Raw genomic sequence first — 17,765 nt, 5'->3', positions numbered from 1 at the left:
AGTCAAAAATTAATAATTATAAAGTAAAAATAAAAAATATTTATTTTTTAAATTTTAAATAATTAATTTTTTTAATTTATTTAAATTATTATTACTTAATAAGATATAAATAAAAATTATGTCAAATAATTTAGCACAAAATTCTTAAATTAAAATAAATTATAACCACTTTAAAAGCTGTACCACACAACCATGATGTGCTAGATCACATAAAGCACCTAGAAGAAGCCATTATAGGACATGTTAGTGAAAGATTGACGGAGCCTCCTTATTTGACTACGCATCCATTTCTTGTATATTCATATAAAATCAGTTTTATAATATAAATAAATAAATAAAATCATAATAGGGGAACTTACTTCTGAATGATCTCTCACTCATTCCAACAAATAAATGAAAAGAGAGAGTGCGACTTTTCAACTGGAAAGAAAAGTAGAAGAGAAAAATTTTCGATATCTAGCTTGGTGGCTGGAGCTGAACTGTCACTTATTGCATGAGATATCTATAAAAGGAGTCTCTCAATTAAACATATCCATCCCACATAAGAAACAACCCAAAAAAAAGTGAAAAGAAAACCCTGAAATTCTCTCATCTCATGGCTTCATTTCAATTTATAGCTGCAGTACTCTTCTTGGTTGCTGCTGTTGTGTTTGGAGGATCAAATGCTCAATTGAGTTCCACGTTTTATGATAACACATGCCCAAATGTCTCGAGCATAGTACGCGGTGTCCTGGAGCAGGCTCAGCAGGCTAATATCCGAAATGCTGCCTTTCTCACTCGACTTCACTTCCACGATTGCTTTGTCAATGTAATAATGCCCTCTCTTCCTGTACTATGTATTTGTCTTTGTGTGTTGCAAACATCATTTTTTATGGTCATAAGAAGCTCAAATTTATGTAACTTATATATGCCAATTCATGTATAACTAACTAACTGCCTTTGCGTGCATGCATGTAGGGCTGCGATGGGTCCCTTTTGCTAGACAATGCAGATGGAATAGAGAGTGAGAAAGATGCAAATATTAATAGGGCACTTAATGGATTTACTGTTGTTGATGACATCAAGACTGCATTGGAGAATGTTTGCCCAGGTGTTGTCTCCTGTGCTGATATTTTGGCCATTGCAGCTGAAATTTCAGTTAATTTGGTAAGTAAATCAATTTCGGTATACATTAATATTGTCAAGTAAAATTTACAAAAGGCTTTGTTTGCAGAACCAATGTAATTGCTAGTTGGGTTTCAAATATCAGCCAATACCTAACATATTAGACTATATGTATCATCTTTCTCCCCAAATACTATATGGCTCAATAGCTTCAATTACTTGAATCTTACATAAGGGAATTAAGTTGGGATTAATAAAGCCTTATATATATATATATATATATTGTCAATTAGTCATAGCAATATATAAATTAATGCAAATAATTTATTGTAGTCGAAAGGTCCATCATGGGAAGTTCAACTAGGAAGAAGAGATAGCAGGACAGCAAATCGAGCTGGCACTAGTGGCCTCCCACTTTTTAATGAAAGCCTTAATGTCCTTAAAGACAAGTTTAGTGCTGTTGGACTTGACTCTACAGATCTAGTTGCTTTATCTGGTAAATATTAGACATTTAATTTAACATTTCTTTTCTTTGATTACAATTACTACTTGTCTTGGTACGAAGAGGAAAAGCACTTTCTTTTACACCACGTCATATATAAAACTAACAAGAATTGGTTTCGTTTCATTTGCAGGTGCTCATACATTCGGACGGGCTGGATGCTTGACTGTGACCCCACGCCTTTACAACTTTAACAACAGCGGAAATGTAGACCCAACCATGGACCCAACCTACGCGCAAACACTTCAGCAGACATGCCCAGATCCCAACACTCCTGCAGGCAGCAATACTAGTACGACCATAGTCAACCTTGATCCCACTACTCCTAATGGCTTTGACAACAACTACTTCACAAACCTCCAGAACAAGCGGGGGCTTCTCCAGTCTGATCAAGAGTTGTTCTCCACTAGTGGCGCTGATACCGTTGCCATTGTTAACCGCTTTGGAAACAGCCAGAGCGACTTCTTCACTAGCTTTGCTCAATCCATGATCAATATGGGAAATATAAGTCCACTGACAGGAAATAATGGAGAGATAAGGTCTAATTGTAGGAGGGTTAATTAATTGGGTCTTTTGACATCATGGGAGCACAGCTTACATGAGAATTATTAATTGTTTGGAATTTTCAAGTGCTTTTTTTTCTTTTTTCTTTTTTTCTAGCATTTTTGTTTTGTTTCGTTTCGTTTTGTTTTTGTTTTTTATTTTTTGTTTTTTTGTTTTCCCTTTTCTTTGATCTATGGAATCAAGAATAAAAAATAATCTCATCACCAGTAAAGGTGGGAGTTTGTTACTTTCAATCATTCGTCTTTGTCATACTTCAGCAGTTTAATGGTCAACTCTATGTTCCAAATAATGAAATGATTGGAATTTAAATGGTTGGTCAAATGAATGGAAATGAAGAATGCACCAAGGAATCAAGAAATACCATTAAGATTACTCAATGTAAGAGCAAGCATGCAGTAGTCTTTTCACTACTGAAAATCAGACCTTTCGCAACGGTCTCAAACGTCGCAAAAGATTCACGTGTTGTCACAAAAGACTTTTTGCGACAGTATAGCAACGGGAAATGGGGTTGGTGGAAGGGGACGTGACAAAAGTATTTGCGACGGTTACAAACCGTCGCGTTCTTGTAGATACGGTAAATCAATTGTTTTTGTGATAGTTTAATCTGACACAAAAAAAGGAGAAAACATCACTTTTAGCGACGGTTTAGGATACATCACCAAAAGCTTTCTTAGAGACGATAGTTGACATCGCGAAAAGTATTATTAGCAACGGTCTTAAGCTTCGCAAAAAAAAAAAAAAAGAATTAAATCAATAATATAATCGCAACAGTTTAAACTGTCGCTAAAGATAATGCGACAAGTTAGCCTATCACTAATAAAATGCAAGGAAATGATGATTACATTAGCGATGGTTTATTACTATTGCAAAAAAAATTATTTTCATAAAATAAATATATATTTTATTAATTCATTTCATTTACAAATTATTAATATTTTCTAAAACAAAATACATCCACATCCACATCGACACATATCCACATTCACGTCCACATTCACATTCACAAAATCATATATGCTAATACTACTAATAATAATAGTAATAATATATATGTACCATGTAACAATACAGTGTCAACCAAACATTCTTTACAAAAATATATAAAATATCATTCGACAATACTAATAATTTTTTATAATTCAAGAACTCAAATTTGTTTCTAAAACAAAACCTAAGTGTCGACAGTACAAATAAAAAGCCATATATATATATATATATATTAATAGCTTATTTTAGTATCAACAGTAAGCTCCAATATCGATATGTGAAGATATCATCACGTACTTAAAAAGAATAGCATCTGCACACACAAAAAAAAAAAAACAAATATATATATATATATATATTTACAATATCAATTAATTTCAAGCTTACAAAAATTGTAAAACAATTGATATTTATTTCAAAAAATAATTTAATAAATAAAATTGTAACATATACATGAATCGAGCATCACACAATATATATTCCAACAGCTTCTCCAACTTTTCTCAGACCTCGAGATGGTGTTTCCAAATGAGCATTCAACTTTTTTGCTTTAAGATAAGGACTTTGCGATATTCGGATCCAATTGGAACTCCATCAATTTCACACAATGGATTGTCACTAATAAGAAGTCTCTCAACCAATTGGACTATTGATTTCAAGTTCCGTCTTTTCCTACAAGTCATTTGTGTCTAATTAGTCGTGTGTGTCAAGTTTCATTTACATCCGACACCATTTGACTATTTTAGTGAGTTAACCATTCGGAAAAAGAGTTTTTAATGGATAAGTTTTCACAAACGAAAATTAGGCTTTTGATTCAAAACTGAGAATCGATTTTGAGTCATGTCTTGTCCTACAAGTCATTTGTGCCCAGGTAGTCGTTTGTGTCAAGTTTCGTTGACATCCGACGCTGTTTGACCATTTTAGTGAGTCAATCGTTCAAAAAAAGAGTTTCTAACTAATAACTTTTAACAAACGAAAATTAGGCTCTAGATTCAAAATCAAGAATCGGTTTCGAGTCTCATTTTTTCCTACAAATCATTTGTGCCTAGTTAGTCGTGTGTGTCAAGTTTCATTGATATTCGACTCCATGTGACCATTTTAGTTTGTCAACCAGTTCGAAAAAGAGTTTCTATAGGACAAATTTTCACAAATATAAATTATGTTCCAGATTCAAATCGGGAATTAGTTTCAAGTTCCGTCTTTTCCTACAAGTCCTTTGTGTCTAGTTAGTTGTAAGTGTCATGTTTGGTTGACATCTGACGTCGTTTGACCATTTTAGTGTGTCAACCGGTTCCGAAAAAAGTTTCTTAAGGACAAATTTTCATAAACAAGAAGTTTTCAAAGTGTTTGAAAGTTTTACCTCCTCATAATCCCTAGGTTCACGGTGGCCACTTGATGCATCCAGTACCTATGATATTCATGATGAGAGGGTAATTTATATGAAAATTGAGCCGAGTTGGGTAATGGGCCATTATGGGCCACAGTACGAAGGGCTGAGTAAAAGGGCCATAAAGTTACTCCGGTCCAAATGAGGCTTAAAGTTACTCCGGTCCGAAAGAGGCTTGAAGTTACTCCGGTCCCAGAGAGCTTACGGTAAGCTCGGTCGTCACACACAAAGTTATCCCGGTCGGGACCACATTATTGGTTATCCCGATTGAAACATACCATGATTAACATTGGGAGAAACCAGCATAAGAGCAGTGAATGGAAGAGCCGAGCTAAAGTTAGCTCGGTCTAGTCTGCGGTTTAGCATAGCCATGCTTACCTTGGTTATATTGGAATCCGACCATAGAAAAACCATCTCACTTGGTTTAAGCAGTGAGGGGGGTGTTGAAGGATAAGCATTATCTTTCAGGAGTATGACCCCTATGAAGACTCTACATGGAGGAGTAAGAGTCCTACTAGGATTATGCCGCGCGGAACCTATAAAAGCTCACAACAACACCTATGGAGAGGTAACACAACTGTGATTCTCGAATACATAGAACTTTTGTCTATTTGTCTATTTTGCTAACTTAGGCATCAGAGAGGTATCCGGCACACACCCGCCGGCTAGCTCACGTTTGTGTTTTCAGGAAATAAAGCGACGTCGTATGGACGAGTGCGGACTTGATCAACAGGATTATACGAGAAGGTTTATTTCTTTCCTGTACAATTGGCGCCGTCTGTGAGAATACTAGACAAAGAACAAAACATCTTGATCAAGTTTCCCTCGCTAATTGAATGGCGCATAACGAAGAATTGCCGCAGTCCGCCATCGATGGACAAACCCCAGAGGGAGGTGGGAGGCGCGAAGGATTGCCCTCTATCCCTCCCATGCCGGACTTAGAGCCCCAGCGACAGAATCCCCAGAGGGATACAAGGGGGAGACGGAATAACAGCCCCCGTCGCTTTCACTCACAAAGTCCTGAAAGACAAAGGCGAAGAATCGACCCTCAAGCTCTAGAGGATCGTGTAAAAAAGCAAGATGAATTGATAAAGAAGATGGCGGCGGACATAGAGGCCATGAAGCGCCAGATTAGGGGAAAAGAGTGGCGACAGGAGAGGGGCGCAAAGGCAATACTCCTCCTCGCCACTCAGAAGATCGTGGTAGGTATACCACGCCATCGCAAGCAGAAAGTAGAAGCCTCAGGATAGGCGACACTCAATCAAGGACCTCCAGAACTCGTTACTCCAGATCTGAGAGAACGAGAACATTGAGGTCTTACACTGAGGGAAGTACCTATCGGCCCTCACATACACACCAGGCATCATCCAGGCAAACGGAGTTGCCTAGATCGTCCGACTTACGGACTGTGCTTGAAGAAAGGGCGCGACAAAAGGAGGATGCCAAGGCACGCGACCCGCACAGAAATTTAGCCCTTCAGCGGTTGGATCCTCGAGCGCATGGAAGCGTCGAGGTTGGAATACCAATACTGCACCTTGCCTACGAACCAACAGATAAAGCGTTGGCAAGACTACATAGCTCGCCGTTCGTTCCGGCGATTGAGAACGCACCATTACCCTCAGGCTTCATCCAGCCTAAATTTACCGCGTACGAAGGGAAGAAAGACCCTTACATGTACCTAAGCCACTTTCGCCAGGTCACGGCGGTATACCGGCGGAACGAAGCTTTGATGTGCATCCTATTCCCATCCAGCCTTGGCGACCTAGGTTTAACCCGGTTCGAAAGGCTACCAGAAGGCAGCATAGCCTCCTGGGCGCAATTAGCGGAGGCGTTCGTAACAAGATTCAGAACGAATACCAAGACGCAAGTGGAGATTGATCAGCTACTCTCCATTGACATGGGCGACAAAGAAACACTGAGGTCCTACAACAGTCACTACTAGGAGACGTTCAACCAGATAGGGGACTGCCCCACTAACCTCGTCATCGCACAATACAAAAGAGGACTTCTAGTCGGAAATAGATTGAGGGATTCGATTACAATGACTCCACCCCTCACGATGGAAGCCTTGATGAAGAGAGCGCACCAACATATTCGGGTGGAGGAGGACGGCGCCCGTGCCAAAGCAAAATCTAGTGCAACAGCAACACCAGATAAGAAGACTACATCGAAGGTCAATACTGTAGAACGTCAAAATAAGAATGGACAAGGCAGGCGAGACAACGAAGAGAACCGAGATAAAAGATGGTTGAGAGTCCGCATAGCTATTACTACGGTATTCAAGAAACCAATCTACCGAATTCTCAGCGAGATACGCGATGAACCTTTCGTCAAATGGCCAGCTAAATTGGGAAAGGCACAGAAGGACTACGACGAAAGATCTCGATGCACCTATCATAAAGAAAAGGGGCACCGCACTGAAAAATGCACGCCGTTAAGACAGCATCTGGAGGAGTTAGTGGCAGCAGGTCACTTAGATTGGTATATAGAAAGAGGGACGCAGCCAGCCCCCCAAAACCACGACTATAACGCCCTCAAAATAATAACATTAAACCCAACAACATAGACATGCATTGATATATATAAAAGCTCCACATTCTTCTATTCATCAGAGTTCCATTAGCAAAAAGTATTACATGTTAACGACAAAAGCAAATGCCCTACGGGCTTACAACTTTCCAAGTTAACACTTGGTTACAATAAAAGAGTACTAACTCATTTACACATTAAGCCCTTACCTTGAATATACATGTAATACATTAAAAGAAATAAGACAACAAAAGTGTGTTCGCCTCTAGCCACCCAAGCTACGTCCTTGGAGGTGGCATGCTACCTGTACCTGAAAATGATATTCCCATATAGGGTGAGCCACAGCCCAGTGGAGATATGCTAAACACAGTATGAGCAATGACTAAGACATTAGCAATTGATAAATGTTCAATTTTCACAAACCGATTCATAATCCATTTCCTTTTCCTATCAATTTCACAATTTCCATCAATGGCTCAGAACCTGGCCAACCACTTATATGAGACGAAGACTCATATTAAACATTTTCCATTTTTACAATAGATAAACACACAGGTTATATCAATATCTCAACAGATAAGCATACAAACTATATCCACATTTCAACAGATATGCATATTAGCTATATCAGCACTTCCATGACAAGCATATGAGCTGTATCAACACTTCCAATGACAAGCATATAAGCTGTATCAACAAAATATCTGACAAGCATATGAGCTGTATCAGTGGAGTCCATCCCCTATCTCCTCCCAAACAACATCCGGTTTAGAGGTCCATCCCCTATCTTCCCCTAAACCGTGGAGTACATCCCTATCTCCTCCCACACACACAATGCATATATACACAAAGGTCATATACACAATTAATCAATACATAACATTAACGTATTCTATCAACCGTCATACTCTATGACATATCCAATTGATTAGTTTTAGTTTGCCTAATCATCATGCATTGTCTACAACAATCAAAACTACCCTCCACCGGTAGCCCAAGCAATTATTTCTAAACAGATAATAAAAGCTCCAACAGATAAAATATCAATGTTTTCAAAAGTGAGCGATTAACAAATCCAACTCCATCATTTCACAACATAGTGAGCCAATTTCATTATTTCCAACACAATTCCAAATATCAACACTTTTCTCAAATTAATTATACCAATTAATTTACACAACGAATTAGGGCTTTCTCCCTCATTTTTCCAATATTGACCCAATGGTCCATATATCAACAACCAACATCAATACCGCTATTTTGAAACCCAAAACACTCATTTTAGAATCAAAATAATAAAACCCTTTTTGACATTTTGAAACCCTAAGTCCCAAAATTTCTCAATCTCAACACTTTATCAAAATCACCAAAAATCTATGTTAAAGACCATAAAAGTGAGTAGGAATCCCTACCTCAAATTCGGAGCCCAAGAGGAGAAGATGTAGAAAACTAAAATGCTCCAAACTCCAAGATTCATGGATCAAAACGAAGCCCTCGTCGATCAACACAACCTTTACAAAGGGCAAAGGGAAGGAAAGTACTCTAACTAGATCAAACCTTAGAGAGAAGGGAGTTTCTAGAGAGAGAGGCTCTCAAAATATCTTTTTAGAAAGTAAGAGAGAGAGAGGAAGTGCAGAAAGTGATTCAAAAATGCCCAGCTGCCCTCCGTTATACGACATTCCCGCTCGAGCGGAAAACACAACGCTCGAGCGTCAAGAACAAAAATCTGGACACGCTCGAGCGCAACAAGGCCCGCTCGAGCGCCAAGACACAAGAATAAAGCACTCCCGCTCGAGCTCGAAAACCAGTCCGCTCGAGCGTAGATTTCCCCCTCCCAGAACTTATACCCAGAAAGTACTACCCGCTCGAGCGCCAACAAACCCGCTCGAGCACAAAAATCACATCTGCAGAAGTTTTGCAGGAACCCAAAATACTGGAGGTGTGCAATCCCCGCTCGAGCGCAAGAAGACCCGCTCGAGCGGACCGCCTAAAAACCGAACAAGGAATTGAAACCAAGGCCTAACCAACCTGTAACAACCTTCCTCAAAACATCCTAAAACTCAATCAAGTGGAATTAAAGGACGACAACAAGATAGATACCACTACCAACTTCACAGAACCGAGTCCGGAACACAACAGAACAGTAAAGGGACAACCGGGATCGCTATAACCTCCCCCCCTTAAAGAATTTCGTCCCCGAAATTAAACACAAGTTTTTCAAAAACAGGTTTTCTCGATTCTCAACAATATTACGACATAATGTCAAACAACCCGACCCATTACCGGTTAATTCCATCTCTTTTCAAAAGGCATTTCACAACATATATTACAAGTGCATTATCAACATGTGATTTTTCTCCCATTTCCAACCATTTCCAACACACATGGTTCACAGTTCATATCAAAATCAATATACATGATACAACTCCAATTCTACAATATAGCCAACATATGCAATATCATAATCAACTCCCATATCGAGGTAAGTTCTACAACATACCTTTATTAAACCGAAACATTACCAATGTTTTACAACTTAAGACATATATAATAAGCTCTTAAGTCCAACAACATTACATAATCCAAATACTAGATTACTCATCAATAAACAAGTCCGGGTATTTCTCGCGGACCTCCAACTCACGTTCCCAAGTGGCTTCCTCCACTCCGTGATGTTTCCACAAAACCTTTACCAAAGGGATGGTCTTGCCACGCAGGACTTGATCCCGCCTATCCAAGACCCGAACCGGTCCCTCCTCATACGAGGCATCCTCATCTACCTCTAAGTCGGTCCAATCTAACACATGCAATGGATCCGGCTCATATTTCCGAAGCATACTCACATGAAACACGTCATGAACTCCGGACAACTGTGGCGGCAACGCTAAACAATAAGAAACCTCGCCAATCCTCTCAAGGATCTCAAAAGGCCCGATGAATCGAGGGGATAACTTCCCACTCTTCCCAAACCTCATCAACCCCCGCCTAGGTGATATCTTTAGAAAGACATGATCACCTATCTCAAACGCCAAAGGCCTTCTCCTACGGTCAGCATAAGACTTCTGACGACTTTGGGCTGTAACAAGCCTCCTACGGATAAGTTCAACTTTCTCCGTCGTCTCCCTAACCAACTCTGAATCCAACAAAGGTGCATCATCCATCTCGGCCCAACAAACTGGAGACCTACACGGTCGGCCGTACAAGGCCTCAAACGGTGCCATACCGATACTAGAGTGAAAGATGTTGTTGTAGGCAAACTCCACCAATGGTAAGTGCCTCTCCCACGTCCCACTAAAGTCAATGACACAACCTCGAAGCATATCCTCAAGGATCTGAATAGTACGCTCGGACTGCCCGTCAGTCTGAGGGTGATAAGCCGTACTAAAGGTCAACTTAGTGCCCAAGGCACTCTGCAAACTCTGACACAACCTAGCAGTAAAACGAGGATCTCTATCTAAGACAATCGTCACTGGGACCCCGTGCAATCTCACTATGTCCCGAATATACAAGTCGGCAAGATGATCTACCGAATCTCTCACGCGCATAGGAATGAAGTACGCCGACTTAGTCAGCCGGTCTACAACCACACAAATGGCATCACTACCCCGCTGAGTCCTCGGAAGACCTACAACAAAGTCCATAGTGATATGCTCCCACTTCCACTCGGCACTAGGCAAGGGTTGCAACAAACCCGCTGGCCTCTGATGCTCGGCCTTCACTTGCTGGCAAGTAAGGCACTTTGATACGAAAACAGCCACATCTCTCATCATACCCCGCCACCAAAATTGGCGACCCAAATCACGATACACCTTAGTACCTCCCGGATGTACCGCAAGGCGTAAATGGTGAAACTCTCAGAGTACTACCTCACGGCAAGACTCCGTCACAAACAAACGGTCTCAGTATCTCACACTCTGGTCGGGATACACCGTCAAACCCTTCTCAACCTTCCCACTTGAGATCTTCTCTCGGAGGGATTCTACCTCAAGGTCACCTCTCTGTGCCTCTAACACTCTAGCTACAAGTGTAGGCTGCGCAACAACAGAAAACAAGGCCGTAGCCTCAACGGATTCGCCCAGAAGCAAATCAAACTTGCCAAGTGCACCCAACATCTCCCACTCCCGGATGGCTATACAAGCTACATCACTAATGGATTTTCTGCTAAGGGCGTCGGCCACAACATTGGCCTTTCCTGGGTGATAGTGCAACTCAAAATCGTAGTCCTCAATGAACTCCATCCATCTCCTCTGTCTCAAATTCAAGTCTCTCTGTGTAAACAGATACTTCAAACTCTTGTGGTCCGAGAACACCTCGAACCTCTCACTATAAAGGTAGTGCCTCCAAATCTTTAAGGCAAAGATCACTGCTGCTAACTCTAGGTCGTGCGTAGGGTAGTTCTTCTCATGTATTTTCAGCTGACGCGAGCCATAAGCTACCACTTTCCCCTCTTGCATTAACACACAACCCAAACCCTCTCGTGAGGCATCACAATAAACCGCATAACCCAACCCTCTCCGGAATAATCAAAACCGGAGCGGTGGTCAATCTAACCTTCAACTCTTGGAACGACTTTTCACAAGTCACACTCCATACAAACTTGACCCCTTTCCGCGTCAATCTAGTCAACGGCGAAGCTAGCCTGGAGAAATCCTTCACAAACCGACGGTAATACCCAGCTAATCCCAGAAAGCTGCGGATCTCAAACACACTCTTAGGCTATGCCCAATCTTGCACTGCCTCTACCTTGGATGTATCAACAGACACCCCTTCCTTGGATACCACATGGCCTAAGAATTTCACCTCTCCTAGCCAGAACTCACACTTCCCAAACTTGGCATACAGCCTATGGGCTCTAAGTAACTCAAGCACCACTCTCAAGTGTGCCTCATGCTCCTCTTCTGAAGGAGAATAAATCAGGATGTCGTCCACGAAAACGACAAAAAAACGATCCAAGAATTCCCGGAAAATCCGGTTCATCAAGTCCATAAAGACTGCCGGTGCATTGGTGAGCCCAAACGGCATCACCAGAAATTCATAATGGCCATACCGTGTACGGAATGCTGTTTTAGGAATATCCTCCTCCCTGACCCTCAACTGGTGGTAACCCAATCCCAAGTCTATCTTAGAGAAACAACAGGAACCCTTCAACTGGTTAAACAGATCATCTATACGGGGCATAGGGTACTTATTCTTGACCGTAACCCGATTCAACTTCCTGTAGTCTATACACAATCTCAAGGCACCATCTTTCTTTTTAGCAAAGAGGGCCGGTGCTCCCCACGGTGAAACACTAGGGCGAACAAAACCCTTATCTAGCAATTCCTGGAGCTGAATCTTCAACTCACTCAACTCGGCTGGGGAAAAACGATAAGGTGCCATAGAAATCGGCGCTGTGCCGGACACTAAATCAATAGAGAACTCTATCTCTCGATGAGATAGAAAACTAACGAGATCCTCGGGAATGACATCCGAATACTCACAAACCACCCACGACAAAACAACTTGGGTCTCATCACACTCACCACTCAAAAAGCTAGCAAGTAGACCACTAAGCTCACTCCGCCCTCGCGAATCATACCCTGGTGGTAAAACACAACCAACCCGGTCTCCCAAGAAATGGAACCACTCCCCGCTCAAGGTACATAACGTGACCCTCTGGCGGTAGCAATCAATAACAGCCCGGTATGACGATAGCCAGTCCATACCCAAAATAACATCAAAGCCCTTCATGGGCATGACCACAAATGGAAAAGGAAGCCTATGGTCGGCGACCTCTATATCACAACCTCTAACACCTTGTTTCAAGATCAATTCGCCACCAATAGGCGATACTACACAAATAGGAGATGCTAACTGTGCTAACTCTAATTCCAAATCAGATGCAAATGTAGCAGATACAAAAGAATGAGATGCTCCCGTGTCAATCAACACACTAGCAACCGAGTTGCAAAACAGAAAAGTACCTCTCACTACTGATGGAGCCGGTACTAGGTCCTGCGCGGTAACAGCATACACGCGCCCTGTAGGCCCCTGATCTACCTGTTCACCCCTAGGAGCAAAAGACTGTTGCACAGACTGGGATGACGAAGCTCCCGGATTGGCCCTCGAGGCCTGCACAGACTGAGCTGGCTGATAACTCTGCGTCTGCCTAGAACCAGACGCTCCCGAAGTAGCACTCAACTGTGGGCAATACCTCTTCAGGTGCCCAAGCTGACCACACTGATAGCAAGACAAAGGCTAGCCCCTGCCCTAACTCTGGCCCTGAGGTCTAGCTGAAAAAGAAGCAGCTCGCTGACCCCCTCCATTTTGCAGGAAAACCGAAGACTTGTGACCCAACTAGCCACACGCAAAACAAGCCAAGCCTCCCTGACTACCTCTCCCTGAGCCCATAATCGGTACTGGAAAGGTCGATCTAGCCACACCACCCTGAGACTGCTGAGGGTTAGAACCCCTCTGTCTCCTGCCATCACCCTGACCATCTTGGCTCCGCTTGGAGCCTCTCTGCCCCTCATCCTCCTCCTGCATCATGAGCTCCATATGAGCTGCCGCATCCACCAAACGTCTATACTCCCGGATGAAAGATCCACCAACCCTCAACTTGAGGCCCCGCCTCAACTTTCGCTCAAACTCAAAGCAACGACGTTCCTCAGACGCCACCAATTCAGGTGCAAACCTGGACAGACTAGTAAAAGTAGCCTCAAACTCGGCCACTGACAAGCCCTGCTGTCTAAGCTGGCAAAACTGCTCCCTCAGCTTTTCTCTAGCAGCTGAAGACAAGAATTTCTCTTGGAAAGCATTCACAAATGTCTCCCATGCACCACCAACACTGCCCTTCTCATACTTCCACCATTGACCCGCATCTCCCTTCAGCTGGAAGGATGCCAAGGTCACCTTCAAAGCCCCGTCCTCGATGCCAAGCATCTCGAACGTCTTCTCCATTTGTTCCAACCACTCGTCAGCCTTAAGTAGCTCCTTTGGATCCCCAACAAACTCGTCCGGGTTAGACCAGAAGAATTCCCTCTTCAAGAAAGAAGGCCCTGCCTTAGCAACCTGATTCTCAGCTCTGAGAATACCCAAAGCTCCCGCTATCTCTCGGGCCAAGGCGTCCATAGCCTGCTGACCCGCTGGCTCGGCCACATTGGCCTGACCAACTCCCTCCTGCACTGCCGGAACCTCCTCCGGTAAAGGCACCTCCTGCCTACCATGCCTGCCACGCCTACCACGCCCTCGTCCTGACATCCTAATAAAGGTAACCAAGACTATTAGCACATTCACAAATGTGCCAAAGCTATAACACCCTCGTCCTAATACATGGACAACTGTAATTCACTCCACGTAAGCACATAAGCACATAAGCATTTACGAATTTCATTTCCGGATAATGATAGTCCCGAGGCGTTACTAGAGTTCCGGTTAGAAACAGCATTGATCAAGTGCTTTTCCAACAAGACTCCCAGTAACCCAAGGATCCAATCAACATCCTGGAAACTACATTCCATACCCACATAGTCACATAAGCATGTTATCAATTAAGCACATAGCATATGACATGAAATCTAAGTCTCTATCAAGCGAGACAAACCCATTGTGATCCTAATCACTTCCCACGTACCCAAAGTATTCGAACCCGGTACGCTCTAATACCAAGTTGTAACGCCCTCAAAATAATAACATTAAACCTAACAACATAGAAATGCATTGATATATATAAAAGCTCCACATTCTTCTATTCATCAGAGTTCCATTACCAAAAAGTATTACACGTTAACGACAAAAGCAAATGCCCTACGGGCTTACAGCTTTCCAAGTTAACACTTGGTTACAACAAAAGAGTACTAACTCATTTACACATTAAGCCCTTGGCTTGAATATACATGCAATACATTAAAAGAAATAAGACAACAAAAGTGTGTTTGCCTCTAGCCTCCCAAGCTATGTCCTTGGAGGTGGCATGCTACCTGTACCTAAAAATGATATTCCCATATAGGGTGAGCCACAGCCCAGTAGAGATATGCTAAACACAGTATGAGCAATGACTAAGACATTAGCAATTGATAAATGTTCAATTTTCACAAACCGATTCATAATCCATTTCCATTTCCTATCAATTTCACAATTTCCATCAATGGCTCAGAACCTGGCCAACCACTTATATGAGACGAAGACTCATATTAAACATTTTCCATTTTTACAATAGATAAACACACAGGTTATAACAATATCTCAACAGATAAGCATACAAACTATATCCATATTTTAACAGATATGCATATTAGCTATATCAACACTTCCATGACAAGCATATGAGCTGTATCAACACTTCCAATGACAAGCATATAAGCTGTATCAACAAAATATCTGACAAGCATATGAGCTGTATCAGTGGAGTCCATCCCTATCTCCTCCCAAACAACATCCGGTTTAGAGGTCCATCCCCTATCTTCCCCTAAACCGTGGAGTACATCCCCTATCTCCTCCCACACACACAATGCATATATACACAAAGGTCATATAGACAATCAATCAATACATAACATTAATGTATTCTATCAACCGTCATACTCTATGACATATCCAATTGATTAGTTTTAGTTTGCCTAATCATCATGCATTGTCTACAACAATCAAAACTACCCTCCATCGGTAGCCCAAGCAATTATTTCTAAACAGATAATAAAAGCTCCAACAGATAAAATATCAAGGTTTTCAAAAGTGAGCGATTAACAAATCCAACTCCATCATTTCACAACATAGTGAGCCAATTTCATTATTTCCAACACAGAAAAGTACCTTTCACTACTGATGGAGCCGGTACTAGGTCCTGCGCGGTAACAGCATACACGCGCCCTGTAGGCCCCTGATCTACCTGCTTCACCCCTAAGAGCAAAAGACTGTTGCACAGACTGGGATGACGAAGCTCCTAGATTGGCCCTCGAGGCCTGCACAGACTGAGCTGGCTGATAACTCTGCGTCTGCCTAGAACCAGACGCTCCCGAAGTAGCACTCAACTGTGGCCAATACCTCCTCAGGTGCCCAGGCTGACCACACTAATAACAAGACAAAGGCTGGCCCCTGCCCTGACTCTGGCCCTGAGGTCTAGCTGAAGAAGAAGCAGCTCGCTGACCCCCTTCCTTTTGCGGGCAAACCGAAGACTTGTGACCCAGCTGGCCACACGCAAAACAAGTCAAGCCTCCCTGACTACCTCTCCCTGAGCCCATACTCGGTACTGGAAAGGTCGATCTAGCCACACCACCCTGAGACTGCTGAGGGTTAGAACCCCTCTGTCTCCTGCCATCACCCTGACCATCTTGGCTCCTCTTGGAGACTCTCTTCCCCTCATCCTCCTCCTGCATCATGAGCTCCATATGAGCTGCCGCGTCTACCAAACGTCTATACTCCCGGATGAAAGATCCACCAACCCTTAACTTGAGGCCCCGCCTCAACTTCCGCTCAAACTCAAAGCAACGGCGTTCCTCAGACGCCACCAATTCAGGTGCAAACCTAGACAGACTAGTAAAAGTAGCCTCAAACTCAGCCACTGACAAGCCCTGCTGTCTAAGCTGGCAAAACTGCTCCCTCAGCTTTTCTGTAGCAGCTGAAGACAAGAACTTCTCTTGGAAAGCATTCACAAATGCCTCCCATGCACCACCAACACTGCCCTTCTCATTCTTCCACCATTGACCCGCATCTCCTTTCAGCTGGAAGGATTCCAAGGTCACCTTCAAAGCCCCGTCCTCGATGCCAAGCATCTTGAACGTCTTCTCCATTTGTTCCAACCACTAGTCAGCCTTAAGTGGCTCCTTTGGATCCCCAACAAACTCGTCCGGGTTAGACCAGAAGAATTCTCTCTTCAAGAAAGAAGGCCCTGCCTCAGCAACCTGATTCTCAGCTCTGAGAATACCCAAAGCTCCCGCTATCTCTCGGGCCAAGGCGCCAATAGCCTGCTGACCCGCTGGCTCGGCCACATTGGCCTGACCAACTCCCTCCTGCACTGCCGGAACCTCCTCCGGTTAACACTTGGTTACAACAAAAGAGTACTAACTCATTTACACATTAAGCCCTTGGCTTGAATATACATGTAATACATTAAAAGAAATAAGACAACAAAAGTGTGTTCGCATCTAGCCTCCCAAGCTATGTCCTTGGAGGTGGCATGCTACCTGTACCTGAAAATTATATTCCCATGTAGGGTGAGCCACAGCCCAGTAGAGATATGCTAAACACAATATGAGCAATGACTAAGACATTAGCAATTGATAAATGTTCAATTTTCACAAACCGATTCATAATCCATTTCCATTTCCTATCAATTTCACAATTTCCATCAATGGCTCAGAACCTGGCCAACCACTTATATGAGACGAAGACTCATATTAAACATTTTCCATTTTTACAATAGATAAACACACAGGTTATATCAATATCTCAACAGATAAGCATACAATCTATATCCACATTTCAACAGATATGCATATTAGCTATATCAACACTTCCATGACAAGCATATGAGCTGTATCAACACTTCCAATGACAAGCATATAAGCTGTATCAACAAAATATCTGACAAGCATATGAGTTGTATCAGTGGAGTCCATTCCCTATCTCCTCCCAAACAACATCCGGTTTAGAGGTCCATCTCCTATCTTCCCCTAAACCGTGGACTACATCCCCTATCTCCTCCCACACACACAA

The 17,765-nt window shown here is 42.6% G+C and overlaps 1 protein-coding gene across 1 annotated transcript; it reads left to right on the top strand.

Moving 5' to 3' along the window:
* Positions 1 to 379: 379 nt before the first annotated feature.
* LOC114316753 (lignin-forming anionic peroxidase) lies at positions 380 to 2,403 on the top strand. The gene is made up of 4 exons (XM_028263426.2): positions 380 to 808; positions 958 to 1,146; positions 1,438 to 1,600; positions 1,740 to 2,403. Exons 1-4 carry the CDS (start codon positions 596 to 598, stop codon positions 2,168 to 2,170), a joined length of 996 nt encoding a protein of 331 aa, XP_028119227.2. The 5' UTR covers positions 380 to 595; the 3' UTR covers positions 2,171 to 2,403.
* The last annotated feature ends 15,362 nt before the right edge of the window (positions 2,404 to 17,765 follow it).

The sequence above is a fragment of the Camellia sinensis genome, chromosome 14, assembly GCF_055761805.1.
Source record: "Camellia sinensis isolate YWXY chromosome 14, ASM5576180v1, whole genome shotgun sequence".
Taxonomy (NCBI): domain Eukaryota; kingdom Viridiplantae; phylum Streptophyta; class Magnoliopsida; order Ericales; family Theaceae; genus Camellia; species Camellia sinensis.
This window is presented reverse-complemented; position numbering and strand designations above follow the sequence as displayed.